The sequence below is a fragment of the Xenopus laevis genome, chromosome 5L, assembly GCF_017654675.1.
Source record: "Xenopus laevis strain J_2021 chromosome 5L, Xenopus_laevis_v10.1, whole genome shotgun sequence".
Lineage (NCBI taxonomy): Eukaryota > Metazoa > Chordata > Amphibia > Anura > Pipidae > Xenopus > Xenopus laevis.
This window is the reverse complement of record NC_054379.1, coordinates 97,892,903-97,914,093: the sequence shown is the minus strand read 5'-3', so window position 1 is coordinate 97,914,093 and position 21,191 is coordinate 97,892,903. Positions and strand designations below refer to the sequence as shown.

Sequence of the window (21,191 nt, the reverse complement as noted above, 5' to 3'; positions counted from 1 at the left end):
CTTTCATAATCCTTTTATTACAAGGAAAAATGGGGTCAGTAGACTGATGCAGAGAAACTTCTAATTAGACAGAAAAGAAACAATGATGGATGGGAAAAGTAGAATCCTCTCTAAGGGGAAAGCAGGTGTACAAAACTTCACACTTAATTTATATGCTCCTTCTGTAACTCTGGGAAGAAATCTAGCTCAAAGGCAGGCATGAAACCAGAGCAACTTAGCTCAGTTTCAAGGTGCCAGATTAGTCATTTAGTACAAATGAGAACCAGAAGAAAATCTGTATTTACATTATATTTCTTGAGGATTCCCTATATTTTTAAGCCTCAGAAGAAAAAAAAATATATGTTCTTCACGGTTATACAAATACATTTATACTGTGACATATTCTAGATATGTGTGTGTGTGTGTTTTATACCCCTTCTGCTATACTGTCCTGTACTGTTGACACAAAGATCAATGGTAACCTTAATCTCATATATAGAACTTGGCAAGACTGTGTGTAATTTTCTTACATAACCACCATGTGCCAAGTGCAGTTTTGGATGCAATTGCCATGTTTTTGTTGTAGTTCTAGAGTCTTTGTGGTCATAAAGGAGGTAATGCTTCTGATGGTATTGTGGCCATTGTGTCAGTATAAATTATAAATGACCCCTAAGGCTTATGCCACATTGGGATGATTCTCGGCCTGCAGAAAAATACATTAAGGGGCCGATTCATCAAGAGTCGAATATCGAGGGTTAATTAACCCTCGATATTCGACTAGGAACTAAAATCGTTCGACTTCGAATATCGAAGTCGAACGATTTAGCGTTAATCCTTCGATCGAACGATTAAATCCCTCGAATCGAATGATTCGAAGGATTTTAATACAACGATCGAAGGAATATCCTTCGATCAAAAAAACGCTGGCAAGCATATGGGGACCTTCCCCATAGGCTAACATTGACTTCGGTAGCTTTTAGCTGCCGAACTAGGGGGTCGAAGTTTTTCTTAAAGAGACAGTACTTCGATTATCAAATGGTCGAATAGTCGTACGATTTTTAGTTCGAATCGTTCGATTCGAAGTAGCCCATTCGATGGTCGAAGTAGCCCAAAAAACACTTCGAAATTCGAAGTTTTTTTTATTCGAATCCTTCACTCGAGCTTTGTAAATCTGCCCCTTTTAAGTGTTTCGCCGCCAAAATCCATCACTTGTTCCTGACCCAAGCCAATGTAGTGACTCAGGGTGAAGGCAAGGGAAAAGTCTGATGTTAGTATAGTGGCTGATTCTCAGCCTGTGTTTTCCGCAGGCTGAAATTCTGTGGCATTAGTCTAAGACATGTTGCTACATAGCAGTACTGTTCAGCATCGACTATATGTTTATATGTGTGAGGGCCATAGTAAAATAAAATTACTGTATATTGGAATATTAAAAAAAAGTCTTTGCATCTATTGGAGAGTCTGGGAGCCATAAAACTCTCTGGGATGACCATATTTGGTTGAACAGCACATGTACACAGTACAGTATGTAGAAATCACAAGCCAACATTAAGAAGATTGCTTTTCAGGATAAAATCACAAAATAATAACTTGATTTTAGACCCATTTATATAATGCATGTTCTTTTTTTAATCTTGCATACAGGGAGAACGAGGTCAAGATGGAAGCAAAGGAGAGAAAGGAGAAATGGTATGTTTTATGGATTTGTTTAGTTTCAAATGTATGCTATGTACAGGTACATGTCTATGTATTTAGTGCCACTATGAAGTATTTCAATTAACGTTTCTCTTTACATTCTGTATGTGTATTGTTTCTAAGAAACATCGCTTATTGACATGACTTCGCTGTTGTACAGTAGGCCACTTAGAAAAGTGACAATAAAGAGTGAAATAAATAAAGTAGACAACATAATCAAAGTCCTAATAGACTAAAACTCATTAAATGCCTTTATCTACAGGCTTCCCAATCAACCAGGGCTGAAATGTGTCTAAGTAATCAAACATAATTAAGTTTTCCCCACATTTTCTGGCATCATTAGCAGCATTTATATTGGCCTTAAACACTTCATTTTCCTTTCTTAATTTTCTCTCACTTAAAAGCCTTATGCCAAACACAACAATTCCTATTAAGGAGAATCCCTCATAGAGTAAATTTAACAAATTATTTTGCTTTTTTCTATTTCAAATTTTTGGACTGAATGAAAAGATGCAAAAGAACAAAGACATTCAACAACAAGAAAAAATTAAGTTAAAGTATTTGATCATATATAAGAAAACACTTTTTTGCAGATACCCAACTCACAAATAATATATTAATTTCTACGGGGCAGTGACCACCATCCTCTAGGGGAATCTTTAATGCAACTGTATGTGGTATTTAATTGTATTTATTATTGTAATGACTCCTGTTTGTTGCATTAATTTATTGTTCTTCTGTACAATGCTTACTGTGTACTTATATTCATACAAATATACAATATTAACAAACATTGCTGAAAAAAAACACGCAAGATAAATGCTCAGCTTATTATGAGAACTGCATCCATAGAAAACAGCTTAATGCTTAATAGGGATGTAGCGAACTGTTCTGCTGCGAACTAGTTCGCGCGAACTTCGACCGTTCGCGTCCGCCGAATGTTCGCGAACGTTTGGGAACGTTCGCATTTTGAGTTCGCGTTCGATTCGAATACAAGTCGTTCGACCATTCGACCATTCGAATTCCTTCGACCGCTAAAAATCGAACGATTTCCATTCGTTCGAACGATTGTAAGCGTTCGATCGAATGAAAAGCATTCGATCGAATGGCTTCGATCGTTCGATTCGAATGAAAATCCTTTGATCGTTCGAATTGAACGATTTTAGCAGGTGTTCGAAGTTCGCGAACTGTCCGCGAACGTTCGCATTTTTTGCCGTTGTTCGCGAACGGCGTTCGCGAACACCAAATCGGCAGTTCGCTACATCCCTAATGCTTAACACATCACTCTTTATTAACACAAATTCAAAAAACTTCGTCTGTGTCCTGCATAGTAAACAGGAAGCACATTATTATGGGTTGAGTCACTTCCTTCTGTGTTTACTCCCTTCTGCTCATTTTAAAGATAGTTTACCAGTTATAAGGTGGACTTATTTATTTACTTATAAGTAGTATTACCCTTTTTTAAAGCTAGGCGATATAAGACTGAATTCTGCCTAGGCGAGCCTGCTAACTGGAATATATTGTTGATTTCTGTCCATTTGCATATCATTAAATTGCCTTTGAACATCTGCAATATAATCAAGTTTTATCATGGTTCTCTGACAAGCTTTTATACTTTCTATGACATTCATAACTAGTGATGGGCGAATTTGCGCCATTTCGCTTCGCCGAAAAATTTGCGAAACGGCGCCGGCGTCTCGTTTTTGACGCGAATTTTCGCGGGCGTTTCGCGAATTTATTTGCCTGCCGCGAATCGCGCAAATTCGCCGCGAATTCGCGCCTGGCGAATAAATTCGCCCATCACTATTCATCACATGCTTCCATTATACAATGCTCAATAAATTGTATATATTTTGTATACATTAATAGTAGAATGACTATGACTCTAATTCCATACAATAAAGTGATATTCTATCCCATTTATTGTATGTTCCACAAAACTGCAAGAATTAGAAAGTTATCATTAATTATATTTAAATATGATTTCTAAAAGCCTTAAATTATTATAAATGGTTTCCTGCAAGCATGATAATCATAGTCATAGTCATATTAGGCCTTTATACTGTTGGCTTGATCTAAAGTTACCTTACTATAACATCATAAGGTGGAATAGAGTGTCAGACTGAGGGGGTCCTGGCCCACAGGAGCTGCCACATCAGCGGCTCCAGGCCCCCCTCCGCCAGCTTCAGAGCCTCTGACACCAGCTGCCAACAACCCTCCTCTATCCACCAACTCATACCTGCTTTTCTTGCATCGTTCGAGGAGAGATCCAAAGCAGTACATTTCCAGTGAAACTATAGCAGACTTGCTGATTTGCCCTGTGGTCTATAATTCACCATGATGTGCAAAGAGTTTTACCGTATATATTACTAGCGGATGTACAGGTGTTGTCATTATTTGATGTTACATCTTTAATATTATAGGATCATTTATTTTTTAAAAAAGGGAAAAACTATATTCCAATGCTATAGAATGCTGCAATGTCATTGGTAAGTGGGCCTGCACCCAGCATTGCTAAACTGAGGTATGAAGACAAGTAGACAACATAGCAAAGCTCAGCATGACTTGAAAAGATATTTAAAGGGGATATTGACCTTTTATTAACTTTTAGTATGTTATAGAATGGCTAAATCTAAGCAACTTTTCAATTGGTTTTCATTATTATAATTTTTTATCTGACTCTTTTCAGCTTCCAGATGGGGTCACTGACAAATGCCCTATAAGGCTACAAATATATTGCTTTTGCTACTTTTTATTACTTAGGCCCTCTCCTATTCATATTCAAGTATATCCAATATAGTGATTTAAGAAGAGCACTCAAAGCAGTACTGCTGTGGTTAAATTTTAATAGTGGACTACAATTCACACAACATGATTCGGGCCTTTCTCAAGTGTGATACCAAACAGAATGTGAAGGCTTTATAAACACACCCATCCCTTCCCCCCACCAAAAATCCAAGTGGGTGATTAACGACTTCAGATGTGTCCATAGTCTCTGCATTCAGCAGTAGACTTTTCCTTTGAAAAAAGGGTCCATATACAGAAAGTCCATATAAACCAAAATCCACTATGTAAAGTAAAAGTTCATTTTCAATTGTGAAAAAACATACTGTGCATAAAAGTGTAGCAAAACAGTTCCTGTAACAATCACTGTAAAGAAGAAAGTTGTAACACATGATACATTTTAACACCATGTCTCCATAGAGGTGAAATTTTGGAACACTTTTATATCTAGCCACAAGGAAAGCACAAGCAAAAGGGCTATCTCTATTGCATTAGATTATGCTTTGCTTCATTAAAGTTTCGTGAAACCTGTGTGTCTGTTGGTGTATTTTCTTTGAAATTTCTTATGTACCCTTTGTCTTCCTGGATCCTTTTTTTGACCTCCAGCCATTATAGCCCATACCGCAAGGGCATTTTAACAAATACACAACAAATGTTGAATTACAAGTAGCATGGCATTTAATGTTAACTTCATACTCTTTACTAGGGTGATTAATCTTAGAGCCTTTAATTATTGAAGAGCAACAATTACACCCTAAACAGGGGTGTGTACCATATTTAGGTTTACCTTTAAATATTTTACTTTTTGGTTGCGTATCTGAGGGGCAGAGTAAATCTTTTAACGTGCGCCCACGTTTATAGCAAAACAAGGGGGTGTGTTTAAAAAGATGGGCAAATTGCTGATCTGATTGAATTAATGGCCAGTATTTAGTAATCACCTTTTCTACTCTGTTGCTATGCTGATTAAATGTAGAAACAAAGGTTATTCTATCATCTGTCGGTTTTTTTCGGTTTTTGAATCAATAGGTTATCTCGTGGGAGGGTTTCAACTTCTCTGATGGCCCTGTTTATTAACTCGGGTCTGTACCCTTTTTCTATGAACCGATTTGCAAGGATGTTAGTGGCCTCAGTATACCTTTTTGGGCTAGAAATTCTCTTTGTTCTTACGGATTGACCTTTAGGAATGGAGTGTTTGACTTTTGGGTTGTGAAAACTTTTAGCATGAAGTAGGTTGTTCTTATCTACCGATTTCCTATATAGGTCAATGTGTATTTTCCCTTTATCTAGACTGATTTCAACATCCAGAAAGTTAAGTTCAGTTTGTGAACATTCATATGTAAATTTAATGGTGTTGTGGCTCAAATTGTCAAATTGTTCCATGGTCTCATTCCAAATCAGGAGGATATCATCCATAAACCATTATCTTAGTCAAATCAATGAATGGTTGCTAGGGTAATTTGGACAAAATTGCTAACATTGTAGACTGGAGAGCTGTTGAATAAAAAGCTAAATATCTAAAAAAAAAAAACCCACAAATATTAAAAAATAAAAAATAATTGCAAATTGTCTCAGAATTTCACTTTGTACATCATACTAAAAGTTAGATTAAAGGTAAACAACCTTTTCAACCTTTTGTATGTGTATATTCTGTATGTGCACTGGGCAACATTTCGAGGGGTTGAGCGTGATGGAATTTTTTTATCCAAATTAAGCACAGTAATCAAATATACAGAAATACGCTATTTATCAAATTTACATGAATTTATTCAAGTATTTCTATCATTTATTGTGCTTGTGGCAAACATATACCACTGGTACTATTATCTTTCTTGGGAATGCAAATTTCTATATCCACAGTAAACTATAAAGAGGACAGCAATATGAAACGCCTTGGTTTATGCACCTCTTTAGTGGGATATAAAGCTCCAGGCAATATATTGTGTATCTTCTGCATTTCCGAAAACAGCCCTTTTTCTGGCTCTCTGTATTATCTGTTAAGCTTTGCAAATGGGTTTTGATTTCTTGAGATGGCTACCTTTCTCCTGCTTGAAATGACTTGTTAATTATTTACAAGGGCCTCAACAGCTGTGACAGACTTTTGGAGATTTGAGACATGTTAGTTGATGTCATGGATATAAATTTGCAGTTGTTGCTGTCATTCTTTTGCTGTAGTATTCCAGAGATCAAGACTAGGGTGCAGCAGAGTACTGTAAGGAAAGACATTCTTCATGCAAGGGAGCTATTCCTATTATGTATATGATCATTTGCCTTTGATTAAGCTTTAAATAATGTAGGATACTTTTCTATCTCAGTTTCCATTCCGTAACGCTTCCTATTTTTAAAACTGTATATTAACCTGGGCCTTTCACTGGTTTTTACTAAAGGTTTTATGGCACAGTGGGTAGTTTGAGGCTCATTTTTAGAATTTGAAATAAAACACCAATAATTACAGGCACTTTGACTAACTTGGTAACCACTGTTAGCAGCCACTGCCCATATGCAAAATGCCATGTGTTCCTTACAATGGTCATCAAGGGAAAACAACCCTGAATATTTTCTAACGTTTTTATTATCAATACAAAGGGAGGCATTTATTAAACCTTGGATTTATCTGGTCAAGGTTTTAAAGGGTGACATTTTTTTATTATACCCCCAAAGCTGATAAAAATCCAAATCCGAAAATAGTCCATCTCAAACCTGTCGAGGTCATGTAGAAGTCAATCTTGGAAAAGCAGTCAGTGCATCGATTGTCTCTCCACTGATCACAAAAGCAATTGTTTGTAGAACAGCACCAGACTGAAAGTCTTCTTATTTAAAAAGCCTTTATTTCAGCTAAGGGCATCACAGCAACGTTTCAGACCATGCAGCCTTTTATCAAGCTTCAAGCTTGATAAGCTGAAATAAAGGCTTTTTAAATAAGAAGACTTTCAGTCTGGTGCTGTTTTACAACAATTGCATGTAGAAGTCAAAGGCAGATGTCCCTGAAGTTGTTTCTTGACATCATGAGCTGTGCTGGGTAATCCAATAAAGTCTGGGTTTTTGTTTGATAATCCAATAAAGTTGAGTTTTTGCACCAACAATTGAATTGACACTTGATTTTTAACGTTTTGATGCTCTTACTTTTTCCAGAAAAATTATTGATAAATAAGTTCAATTCGTGGAAGGGAGTTTGGTCAACTTTGTTTTTTTTTTTATAAAAAACTGAGGTTAATTTGAGTTTTAGTAAATAACCCCCAACATGTTGGTGATCAATACACTCTATGGGCCCTTTGCTTTGATCCTTCATGCAAAAGCATTGCTCCTCTTAGTGCCCCTCAGCATCTAGCACCAAATTGGAAACCCAACTCCATAAACAGGTGGTAAATACAGGGCTGTGTTGTGGCCTGCACACTCCCCAATTTGTATCTCTGATCTTTTTTCTAGAGATAAATTAAGAGATTGCATTAAAATAATCATTACTGTACATTACAGAATTTACCACAGACAATACCAACTGCACAGTCATAAAACATCAAAAAAAAAAAAAATAACATTAGCCTGAGAAGAATCTCTACATTCAAGAGGTACATTAAAAAGTAGTTTAGAACAGCCTTTTGAAGAGTTAAGGGGAGATGTAATCACACTATAAAATGGTATAACTTGACCATATAATAATCCCTCTGATGCCTCAGTCACCAATAGCTCTATCCAGAGGGCACTGGAGAATAAAGGAAAAGAGGTTTCAATTTAAAATGCAAAGAGGTTTTTTTTTACAGTGAGAGCTGTGATCTTCTGAGGTTCTACTGGCAGATACTTTAATTTTCTTCATAATAAATTTGCATGCCATTTTTAGGTTGATCCAGGGACTAGTCCTCTTTAAGCCTACACAAAGTTGAACACAAAGAAACCTGGTAAGGTTTCTTTATGCTTTAGAGAGGGTGTTTCACATATAAATGAAATGAACCCATACAATATGGATGTTTATTTAAGGCATAGTTGAGGCTTGTATTCTACATACTGATATGGTAATGGACGTAAATGATATTGGGAAAGTAGAGCTTAGCACTGCTTAAAATGTATTTCTATTAAGACACAAAAACATGTGGCCGCCTCACTGGTTTTAAACACTACAATCTATATTTACTATCTTTGCATTTACTACTTCAGGTGCTTGGGTAAATGAGGTTACTGAACATACAATTATGGGATGCCATAGCTAACAGGTCCCATACGTATGCCTTAATTTAGGGCAAAATATTTCAAACATAACTATAGCTATTTGTACAAATTATTCTGCAGTATAGAAAAGATGATTTTCCTATTAATATCAAACTGTATTTGGTAGTCAGCCATTGACCAACCAATTTGACATCTAATATGTATAAGCATTGTAGTATCTGCTCTGCCATATGATTGTGGCAATTACATTACATCCTTGAATGGCTTTACCCATGCTGTTATTATATATATTTGAATTATCCACAGCCAATTTCAGCTATCCATGTATAATATCTTTTTATTGGTATTTTTTTTTGCTTTTTAAAGGAAATATAATCATTTTTTACAGACAATATTAGATAGATCAACTATTACTAAAAACAGCAGTTCCTTTGATAAAATTTTTCTTCAAAGTTGAAAGTCATCTAGAAATTATGAAGGACCAGAAGAAGAAGAAAAAAAAACAATGAACGCATAATTTAAACTTATATAAAAAAACCTGTCTTGAATTTTTGATATATCATGTTGTGTATAGAATGTAGGGTGCACTTGAACATGTCGCCTTTCATCTCACTGGGCTCATAACTCAATGCCTATTGCAGTAAAAGTATAACAATGAAATGCAGTATGAAGTATACACCTGAGACCATCATTATTGTCTGCGGAATGTTGGTGGTTATAAAAGTAGGACTGCACATAATGTTTATTGTTCAGTCATTCAACAATGCACAGCTAGAACTCATTGAACTGTGGCCAGAACATAAGGTTGCCTTTATTGAAAAGGTCCCTCATTTGTGTTTGAGACATATTCTATATTTAGGTGAAAATCAGACCTAGCATTGATTTTCCTATGAACACTGTTTCAATCTCTCTGTGTAATTGTACAAAAATGCATTTAAGCCAGCTAGAATAAAGTTCCAAAGCATTATAATTTACCAAGCATATTGTTTTACTTTAAATACTGACGTTACAATATTTTGCAGATGGAATAGTAAAGAGCCACAACTAAAAAAGCCTACCAAACAATTCTTGAATATTGTTTTTGTATCATAAATTCTCTGCTTAACTTTCCAAATGTATTTCAATATTCACAACTTTATGGGAACATTCAACTATCCAGTGCTTTTTTAGTATGCCAAATAAAAAATAAATCATTGCTTTTTCCTGTAACTTCTAAATTGTACCCAGATCAGTTCTCATCCATGGTAGCATCCCTTCCATTACTAGAATAGATTAGATGCATTTTCTATTGTATGTTAGATTGAGTTTTTTTATAGAATGTCCTATTCATTGCAATTTTTCTATTGATCTTTGTGTTTTATTTATTATAGTTTTGAATTGTCATCCTCTCCTGTATTCTTCTAGTGATCGAATGGTGGCCACTGACCCCCCCCCCAGCCAAAAAACCTATTAGTATATTAGACAACAAAGTTATTGTTCGTTTTTATAACTTATCTTTCTATTCCGATCCTCTCCTATTCATATTCTAGTTTCTTATCCAACCTACTGCCTGGCTGCTAGTGTAAATTGGACCCTAGCAATTGGATAGCTGCTGAACAAACATTACAAAAAATAAAAACTAAAGACCAATTTTAAATTGCCTCAAGTTCATTTAAAGGCAAACTACCCTTTTATGGCCTTTTACGTTCAATTTAACATGTTTAATAGAAGCTATGAAGACCTTGCTACTGGGCTGATTAACTTTTCACTACTGTTCTGATTATTCAGCTCTACTGCATGCAGCATACAGCACTTCAAGCCCACAGTACACATCTTTAGCTGGTTACTAATAAACCCAGCAGCAGGTGGATTTTATAGGTTTGAAAGTGATGGGTTTCTAGATCACCAAATTATAAAACCATCCTGCATAAATTGAGCATGCTTCATTCTAAAGCATTTATCCTCATTTATTACTACTCATTATACATTTATAGCAAGCTGAAATATAAGAAAAGCAATGATTTTAATCTATCACTGCAAAACCTACAGTATTTATCCCAGTGTCGCCCCTGTGTCCCAAAATCCAAATAATGGATATTGTATGTGTGCTTTCAAGTAGAAGAGGTGAAAATGTCTCCATTGCAGTTGGAAATATCTTCTGCTTATTCAGACGTGATTGAGCCTTTACCTTCTGCATTATTCAGATGGAACTCTTAGATTCTTCTTTAATGGGGGGATATTATAATAATTGCTATTGTATGGTTTAGCTACATATGGGTTCATAAAAACCCATATCTGTTTAAATCTGATTCTTGCGTTCAAACAGGTCATCAGGAAAGTTTGCTTATTGACAGGTTACTATGGAGTATCAGACCTGGTTCAGCTTCTGCAACTTAGAAATTCATTAAATTCACCCATTAAACTTTTACTGTACAGCAACAATTCTCAACACAAAAAAACATATTTGCAGAGGTGTTGTTTTTTTTTAAGTTAAACCTCTTAGAAATGAGTGGAAAATAACAGCTCATATAAAAAATGCAAACGTTCATATATTTGGTATTATATATAATCAACCTGGACTAAAGAAACAATATACTGAATATGCATTTTTTGCTAATTAACAAGAATTTCTGGATATGTCTAGTGAGCCTTCTGTAGATACTTTGGTCTTTGGGGCACTGTTTTATCAAAGTCTAGGGATGATTTGTAGATAAGTAGCGGAAGCAGAATGTCAGCAACAGATATGTGAATAAAATGTACGGTAAAATTCATTTTGAAAAGGAGATGTATATATATATTTTTCTTATTTTAGAGTGATTTTGTAATATTTGTTTACCACTGGTACCCATCTGTTGCTACATTCAAGTTACTATGGATATTGTTGATTTAAATTGCCTTAAAAGTTTAAATATTTTATGGTTCAGCCCTAACAAATGACAAAAAATGACAAACAATTGAAGTAGTGTTTTCCTCTGCCTTTGTAATATTTTTTACGACCGATGTAGAATCTGTAGATGATGTTAAGTAACCCTTTCTTGGCTCTGCCCAGAGTGCAAGTATCACATGTATTTTACTAGCAGGTGCATAAACCAACTTAAACTTGCAATATCTTATATATTACTGTATAAATAAAAATAGTCAGCTGAGATTATTATAGCAATGACTTCCTGATTATCACATGCCAGACATGTAACAGGCCTTCTCAATATACAGTAATTTGTAATCTATCACCAGAAGTTTTGTGCGAATATCATGTAGCCCCTTAAATGAACAAGAGGAAAGAGCTGAGACATATACTGTAGACATTCCAATACCCGGATAGTAAAAGAGAACTTCTGCACAACAAAAAGGAAACAACAGAATATAAAAAAGAGCGAAAACAACCAGCAGGTATTTTGAAGTAAAAGATACAGTTACAGTGGTGAAAACATGAAAAGAAGCTCAAAGAGTGCCAGAAATCATTGAGGAATTGTATATTTAGTATGAGTTTATTATCAAGAGGAAAGGTAAGAAGCAACTCTTCTACTGATGGAAAAGATGCTTCATTGATGCTTAGATAGGAACTACACACAATGAATTGCTAGTAGGGATGGGCAATTTTTTTCGCCTCGTTTCGCCGTGGAAATGATGCCCATAGACTTGTATAGAAGCGTGCGTCAAAAAAAAAAGACGCGGGTCAAATAATTTTTTTCATGCCCATAGACTTTAATGGGCGTCGGCGACAATTCACAATTTTAAGCGAAACAAAACGGGTCAAATTCGCCAGTGAAATTAAGTCATACTTTTGTCTCATTTCTTTTGTGCCTTTCCCACATTTGCACATGGTAAGCGACTAGCTTTTAGTAAGTCTTTTCAGGAGACAAACATTAAAATAACAGTAGTATGTACAAATACAAGCAGCATATATTTATTTTATTACTCCATAGCAAAAAAAATTGATTTTAGCATTATAAATGTAGAATAACAGAAATATCACCATAAATTGATCAGCCTGACCAGCCCATTCTTTGTGTGTGAGCACAGTGGATCATACAAACCAGTGTAATTGGCAATTGTATGAAAACTGTCAGTGTTCTGTTTTTCAATTATATATACTATATGCATATACTATTTACAAATATGTACTATTAAGATTGTTACTGAATAGGCTTTATATCAAACTGTGATATGTTTTTCAAAGAAACCAGCCCTGGTCAGGGATGCAATTTCACTTTTTTTTAGTTTTGAAGTTGGCTTGCATATCATAGCTTAAACAGGAGGCGTTGGAATAGGAGTTGTAGAGTGGGTTTTCAGTGTGAGTAAATCATTTAGTGCTGCATGATAACTGTTTAGACTCTATGGTATGACATTGGTGGGCTGATATGTTTCTTCCATGTAAAGTTATGATAGGGTACAACTATTTAGCCAATGATCATTCCAGGCTCCCTCTGTCATATTTTAAGCTACCACAACATGAATGCATTTTAGTTTAAATCATATTCCATGAAGTCAGTGATTTGCAGGAAGGATAATTTAGTTATGGTAGCAAATATGTAACAGTTAATTCAAAAAGAATATGTAAGGTTCATTAGTGTATTAGCTGAAAAAGAATATCAAATATACATTTTAGACTCAGTTCTCTATTAATGTTCCTTTGCTTCAAACAGCTTTAAAATAACAGTGGGCTTCCTTCCCAAGCTGATAGCCTGTTAATCTCTCTGAATTTCTCATCAGTAAGAGAAGCTTGAGTACACTTATCTTAGGCTATTATTGTGCATTTCCCTGTGTGATTTCTGCATTTTCTCCTGTGCAGCTGATTTTTGACTAGGAGCAAAGAGATTTAATTCCATGTTTATAAAGGTATCAATTTGAATGTGATTTTTAGCTGGCTTGTTTTGCTGGACATTTCCCGATATTATGCAAATGATTACGAGGAATAAGTAGTGAACAGCACATTTTTCTGCCTGAAGTGACATTCTGATAATGCTAATGTAAACATTGCTACTATCTTATCCTAACCTTAATTTAAATTTTACTGTTTCAGCTTTGCCAGGTAATGTTATAGTTAAAGTGAGAGACAAAGCAAATAAATATAATAAGGATATTTTATTGTCTTTAAAATCTTTTTATTTCTTTAAAAAATTCTTAGGGAATAATATATTCATAAATACAGTTAAATAGCAAGCCATCAGGGTACTAGTTACTGGAAAACGAGATAATAAAAAGTATTTGGAGGCATAAGCACATACTTTTGTTCCGCAACGAGTAAGTTGCGAGGTTGGCGGAAGGACACAATGATTTTAATATATTAAAATATCCTTTACAGTACTTCATGTCATCTCCTGTATGAGACTGCTTGCTTTAGTTTTAGCGGTTGTAGTGAGAACCGGCTAAGTGAGATTTTTTGAGGAACATAGGGTCCTGGAAAGGTGATGCAGTCAATGAACAAAAAATCTTTCTGGCTTGAATGGCTTCTCAGAACTATTGACTGCCAATGGCTGTAGTTCTGTTGGGGGGGGGGGCAACAGCAGTTCTCAAAATAAATTATGTTTTCAACCTTATTTCTATTTGCCCTAATACATTTAAAACCAAAAAACATGCTCAGTGTTTCTTGGTTAGTAAAACAATTAAAAATGTTATTTGAGTTAATTTTTAACTGTTGAATTATTGTCTGTATTTGTAGGGTCAAAAAGGAGATCAAGGAGAACTTGGACCCATTGGCCTACCTGGGAAAGATGTAAGTCATTTTACTTGTATTATGAGAATTTAGATGAAAAAAAGTGAAGGGGAGAGGTGCAGTTGTATTGTACTCCTGTACCCAACACCTGTCTTGGCCAGGCAAGTATTACTGGGCTCCATTTGCACACTGCAGTTGAACATGCTCAATTTTGTACCTGTAGAATAACATGCAGGTGAAGGGTGTATAAGTGTATGTTTGCAAAAGACCAAGGTTCACCTTAACACAAGAAGAGTAGTGTCATGACGAAAAAACATTTGGAGATGGCAAAATGCGGAATTTCGCCACAAATCCATGCCTGCTGAAAAAATTTGCTAATCACTAATGATGATGATATGATGATGGGTATGCCTCAGGCATTTACAGAATGCACAACCAGGTTAATGTAATGCAAGAATAAGCGTTACAATATTTGTGCAATCAAGCATTTAGCCATGTATTAACTGAGAAACTAATGAAAAATTGTGAAATGTGTATATTTGTGCACTTTACACATTCCCAGGATGTCTGTATTGAGTTACAACTAGAAAAGTTACTAATAATAGAATCTATGGATCACCACCCAAGACTTGTAAATTCTGGTATAAAATGTCTTTCAGAAACAGATTTTAATTGAATTTGTATCAGTATTCAAAGAAAACACTCTGTAAATATAAACACTGTAAACCTATTGAAATATCATTCTGCATTCTAAATCCTCACCACCCCCCTTTCCTATAAATGGTCACTGGCTAAGTTACTTTGCAATTAGCCATTCAAAACTTTGGTCAAAAAGCCCTGTACGATGAAAGTAAAATGGTTTCAGTAAAATGTTTTCTACAAATAGAGATTTGTTATAAATGCTCATTGTTCTCAATGCATTCAAGGGTTGTACAAAATGATAATACACTATATTAAAGGAAGCAATTAGGCATTCAAATCCCCATTTATGTTAATTTTTTTTTTTAAATATAACTATTTTGTGTAATTTTGTACACAACTACTGTATCCTGTATAAAACCCTGATGTCAAACGCAAATGTCTTATCTATTTGGAATAGCAGGTGATCGAATTGAAGGTTATTCATTAGATGCTAGCTATTATTCATCTTCTATTGCTCTCTGTCTTGAACCAATTTATAAAGGATCTGCAGGACTGCATATCTTTTTACATTTTTTTTCCTTTTCCCCTATGCTAATACATCTTGACTTCAATTACATATGTTTTGGTACCAGTTGTTAAGCTTAAGCATGTGCGCTCAACTGTGTTTTCTTATTGCTGCTGTAATTTAATCGTAAGTTTGTGAATAATATAATCAAGTGTAACTGCTAACATTGATAGAATGCGAAATGGTGAATAAAGGAAGACAGAACTCATACTGTAGAGAAATAAACTCAGCTGGTGGCAGCTGTTGTGCTGCCGCTGAGAAGTGTAATGTGAGTAATTTAAATGTAACTTTTTATACACATCACAATAATAAGATGGATAGCACAAAATAAGAGAGGCTATATTAAAGTTGCAGAGAAACATAATTTGGAGGTCATTTAATATGACTCTTTTTCCCAAATAACATGATTTCTAATTCCCAAAGCTGATTTCCGGTTTTCAGTAGCAAAATAACTGTGTCCCCTTTCTACAGAAGCCAATTTAAATGTTTCACCCCATAATTCTTAAAAAAGCATTTCAAACTGATTCATGTGTTTGTGTTGTTAAAAATGTGCTCCAGTAACAAGTACATAGAGCAACAAAAGGAAAAAGTTTCTTTTATGTAATATATTTTTATTAGTGATGAGTGAATTTGTGAAATGGTGCAAAATTCACGAAACGCATTAAAATCTATGGGTGACTTTTTGTTGCTGCAACCTTTTTGTAGTACAATATATTAGAGTCTATGGGTGACTTTTTTTTGTTATTGCGCCAATTGCAATAAAGTCAATGGTGGAATTTTTTGTTACGTTTTTTCTCACTCCAAATGATTGTCAATGAGTGGGTTTTTTTTCACTAGAAATGCATTAAAATCAATCAATGGACATTTTCTTCTCAAGTTTTTTCTCACTCCAAATGCATTTAGGGGCTGATTTATCAAATGTCGAATTTCAGATTTTTTTTTACCTCGAATGACCATGAATGACCTCAAAACTCGAATGGTATCTTATTTAAGAAAAAAATTTTAGAACGTCTAAAATTTTAATTAATGTTACCGACCCGAAAACTCAATTGTAATCGAATTCGAACACAACTTGAATGACAGGAAGGCTATTAATTTCTTCAAATAGGTCAGCGGATCTCTTCCATTGACTTCTACATGACTTCCAGGGTAGGGGGATGATAAATCTCGGATTTGGATTTGATTTGAATTAGAGGTTTTAAACTCGAATTTGCCCAAAAAACCAACTTGAAAATTTGAATTCAAATTTGAACCTTAGTAAATCTGCCCAAATAGTGCGATCGAAGGATTATTCCTTTGATGGAACGATAAAATCCTTTGAATCGAACGATTCGAAGGATTTTAATCCAACGATCGAAGGAATATCCTTCGATCAAAAAAAGTTAGCCAAGCCTATGGGGACCTTCCCCATAGGCTAACATTGAGTTTAGTAGCTTTTAGATGGCGAACTAGGGGGTCGAAGTTTTTTCTTAAAGAGACAGTACTTCGACTATCGAATGTTCGAATGGTCGAACGATTTTTAGTTTGAATAGTTCGATTCGAAGTCGTAGTCGAAGGTCGTAGTAGCCCATTCGAAGTAGCCCAAAAAACACTTCGAAATTCAAAGTTTTTTTACTTCGAATCCTTCACTCGAAGTTAGTAAATCGGCCCCTTAGTGTGCTTTTTTCTTGCTTTTTTCTCTGCATAAGTTTTTTTGCAGCAAATTTTTGTCACAGTTTCATGAAAAAATCATCAGATGACAAAATGCAGAACTTCCCACAAATACATACATCTATTATAACATATAGAGCTCTTCATGAATATTTTCAGTTGCAAATACTAGTTTTTGGCAACATGGGAAAAGATTCCTTTATGCGGCCCTGGAAGTTTAAAGGGCATTGTTGTTACAGTAGAATGACAAATATTTGGAATGTAAAAAAGTAGCAATTAAAGTAGCAAATTATAATAATTTCTGATGGGAAATCCCCACCAACTGTATATCTTCACATTCGGGAGAAGGTCGGTGACTACTAGTAGTGATGGGCGAATTTGCGCCATTCGCCATTTCGCGCGAAATTCGCAAAACGGCGCTGGCGTCTCGCTTTTGACGCCGGCGCCCGTTTTTCAACGACGGCGCCCGTTCTTTACGTCCGTTACGCGACAAATTTTTGCCGCGAATTTTCGGGGGCGTTTCGCAAATTTATTGGCTGGCGGCAAATCGCGCAAATTCGCGCCTGGCGAATAAATTCGCCCATCACTAACTACTAGGCCTTCCTCTATTTTTTCCGATTTTTCCCTATTAATAACGTTGGCATCAAGCATCATTTTTACTGAGTTCATTTTAAATGACAGCATCACAAGGAAATAGAAATGAAAGCTGCTAAAAAATGCCCCTTTGTTAGATAAGAGGTCATTATTATATCAAACTTTGAAATAAATGGTTTCTTAATTGAAAAAAAATAAATAAAACTCTTGTTGTTGCCACAAACTAAACTAAAATTTCCATTGGCAGAATATCTAACATTTGTACTCAAGATACTTCAGCCACACAAACTCCTAATTTGTCAAAACAAAACATCTCAGAAGCACTCCTTATGCCACAATGCAGTATTAAAATTGCTTATTTGATAGATAATGGTAAGAGTTTGGAGAACTTAATGTGCCTTTCAATTTCAGGGATAAAATTAAAGCATTTTTATGTCAACAAAGGAAGTTAAAATTCCAATTTAATTCATGAAGCATTGTGTGAGCTTGTTAAAGGCCAACTAACAGCTAAATCAGTACTATTTATTCAGTCACTAATTTAATTCAAGTGGGTATTTAAAATCTCATAACTCTAAATGATGCTTCTTCCAGATGGTAAATTAATGTAATTTTAGCAAGAAGTGAAGTTGCACAGATATTTAGTATTTAGAACACTAGCTGATTTAATGTTCTGCACCCACCAATGCACAGATGTTGCTTATCATTTTAGTGCCAGCCTGTCTCTGTATTTCCACTTACTGTGATCTGTAGAATGAATATTTGAGGGTACTGAACAACTATGTTGTTTTCATTATTATAACGTTGTTAATAACTCAGAAGTAATGCATGCTGTTTCTAATTATAAATATCTTTTTTTGCTTTCTCTGTACAGGGCTTGGATGGCAAACCAGGCATTCACGGTTCAATTGGCCCCAAGGGAGAAAAGGTATTAAGTGAAATAAAGTAATTGATCGTGTCAAAATATATTCCCTCTAGGGAAAGCATTTTTTAAGGAGGGAAGACAGAACAGAAATATTAGCCACACTGGTATTTACCAGTTTGTAAAGATTTTTTTGGTTTGTAAACCATTCGCTAATGGTTATTATATAAGTACGGATTTGGGATATAATCCAGTAAAGAATAAATTAGGTTTGCATTGTGCAGCATTATCTTGTTGTATACTGAGATGTTTTCACATAAGGGAAGCTAATAAAAAAGGAAAAATTGCTGATAAAATGCAGGACAATAGGGTCATTTTCAGAGTGCATGGCAGGGTGCATAGTGCAAAAAACAGGTTTGCATTTGGCACATGAATACTGTGCTCCCTGTATTAATGATATGTACTCTGCACCTTGTGCTAGATTTGCAGTCCGTTGCTAGGTACAGAGCACAACAGGGTGCCATTTTTCAGCACCTTAGTGCTCTAGCATTTGTGTCCAGGGTCATAGTAGATGAAATTCAGATCCTGACCACTGCATTGTATTTTGCAGCTTTTGTCTATTACACACTAGGTTATTTTCCATCAATGAACATTTCAAGTCTTTCAAATAATTTGGTTCTATTAAGGGTACACATAAATGTTTTTGTACATTTTTTATCATGCAAAACCTTTATATCCTTACACATTAAGGGGTCCGTTTACTAAAGTGCGGTAAATCTGACTTTAAGTTTCCGCATGTTATCGCTGAGAATATTTTTACGCCAGAATATTCGCAGCGACTAAGTTTACTAAAGAGCGATGCGCTCAGAAGTCATTGCGATCACTTGCGGTAACTACGTTAAGGAACCAGCTTACGTTAGCGGTAATTTTAGCGAGTTGCGAATTTTCTGGCGAAAAATTACGTTTTTGCGAATATTTATGCTATAAAATAGTCTTGTTTTATGGCGGTTATTATGGCAATTTTTACTGTGACATTTATGGCCAGAAATGCATCTTCAAAACTTATAAACTTTATTGACTGATGATTATACCATCCAACAACATCACCAGAGTAATACCAATCAAACATGTCTGCATCATATAAACTCTTCTGCCAATAGAATCATAGGAAATGATACCAGTCAATCTCTTTGCTTCATAGAAATGCACAGTTTAATGTAGCCAATCCCAATGAAACCAAAAAGTGTAGAGGCTGACGAATCCTTGGACTGTGATGCCACTGCCAATAATACGACTCTGAGCTGAAACTGCTGCTGTTGCACCAGATAGAAGCAGAAGCCAAAACATCCTGTCAGCAATAGCTACAGATCTCTCTCCTGTCAGCAAAGAATGATGGGTAAAAAAAAAACATTATTATGGGATATTTCCTGCCCCTTGAGAATTTTCTGGCAGAAAAAATACTTTTACGCCACTTCATATGTGGCGGTAAAAGTTTGCGAATATTCTGGCGTTAATTTTGTCTTTAGCACATTTCGCTGTTTAGTAAACCATGCGTTAATGTGTACGTAGCGTTATTTTCAGCAAATGCGATAACTGGCGAACAATTATTCTTGCGCAAGAAAATTCGCAAATTTATATTTACCGCAGGTTAGTAAACTGGCGATAACATATTTGGCGAAAATTCTGTCTATATATTGTGCGAATATTTTTAACGCACTTTAGTAAACGGACCCCCATATCTTATTTTCTAAAATATTGTGCCAGATACTGGTGAAGCAAAAATTTCATCTGCGTGGTAAATGTTATGAAAATTGGTGAGACTTTGAGGAGAGAGGCAACGTGCATGCAGGCCATGGGCAAATATACAGCGTGGGACTGGGATGCCAGGCGTCCACCAGAATTCTTAGATCATAGAGCCACAATTTTCTCATAACTCATCTTCATTATTCTCCTTGTTTATTCACTTTACCTACTGCCAACATGTGGTCCTTGCTTCCTTGCCCTACAGTAGGCTGTGCCACAGCCTGCAAAAGATCATAGGTTAAAAGTATACTCAAGTACTTTGTGCTTTTTAAAAGAAAAAAAACTGCATCTTAGGTTACCAAACGAGCCTTGTAAATATGTGCCTGGATATGTAGGAATAACTGTAAAAATTAAATAGAGGATATTCTTTTCTATCTTTTATGGAATTCTAAGTGGAGTAACTCAAGTATGTGAACTGTGTATTAAAATAGCATCTAGCTATAAATAATAACAAAGCATGGGCATTAAACTACAATGCATTATCAAAAAGTATTTGTGTTTTATTAATTGTATGGCTTTTTTTTATTTCTAAGGGGGAAAGTGGACCACCAGGGCTAGCTGCATTACCAGTGAGTATTTCCAATAATTCTAACCTGGTGATTATATATGTAGGTGTAGGTGTATTTATAAAGTCCAATTTGTATGTGCAAACATATTATCCAATAAATTACTAGTACTTAAGGCAGGAGGTGGCAATGGGAGTGGGCAGTGTGGAATGGCAGTCTGGAGAGGAAGTTCAGGTGTGTATGAAGAAACACAAGAGTTACACCAGAGCAAATGGTTTTTGGATTTTAAAATTATTATATAATACTTTGCTTTATAGTTTGCAC

At 35.3% G+C, this 21,191-nt stretch overlaps 1 protein-coding gene across 2 annotated transcripts in view; it reads left to right on the top strand.

Annotated features, from left to right (window-relative positions):
• The window catches only part of LOC108716928 (collagen alpha-1(XIX) chain), a 343,423-nt gene that overhangs the window by 119,761 nt on the left and 202,471 nt on the right, over window positions 1-21,191 (top strand). For both annotated transcript variants that reach the window (XM_041563150.1, XM_041563151.1), the window contains exons 12-15: window positions 1,621-1,665; window positions 14,255-14,308; window positions 18,571-18,624; window positions 20,895-20,930. In XM_041563150.1, coding sequence (XP_041419084.1) covers window positions 1,621-1,665; window positions 14,255-14,308; window positions 18,571-18,624; window positions 20,895-20,930 — 189 coding nt within the window. The remainder of the gene's footprint in view (window positions 1-1,620; window positions 1,666-14,254; window positions 14,309-18,570; window positions 18,625-20,894; window positions 20,931-21,191) is intronic.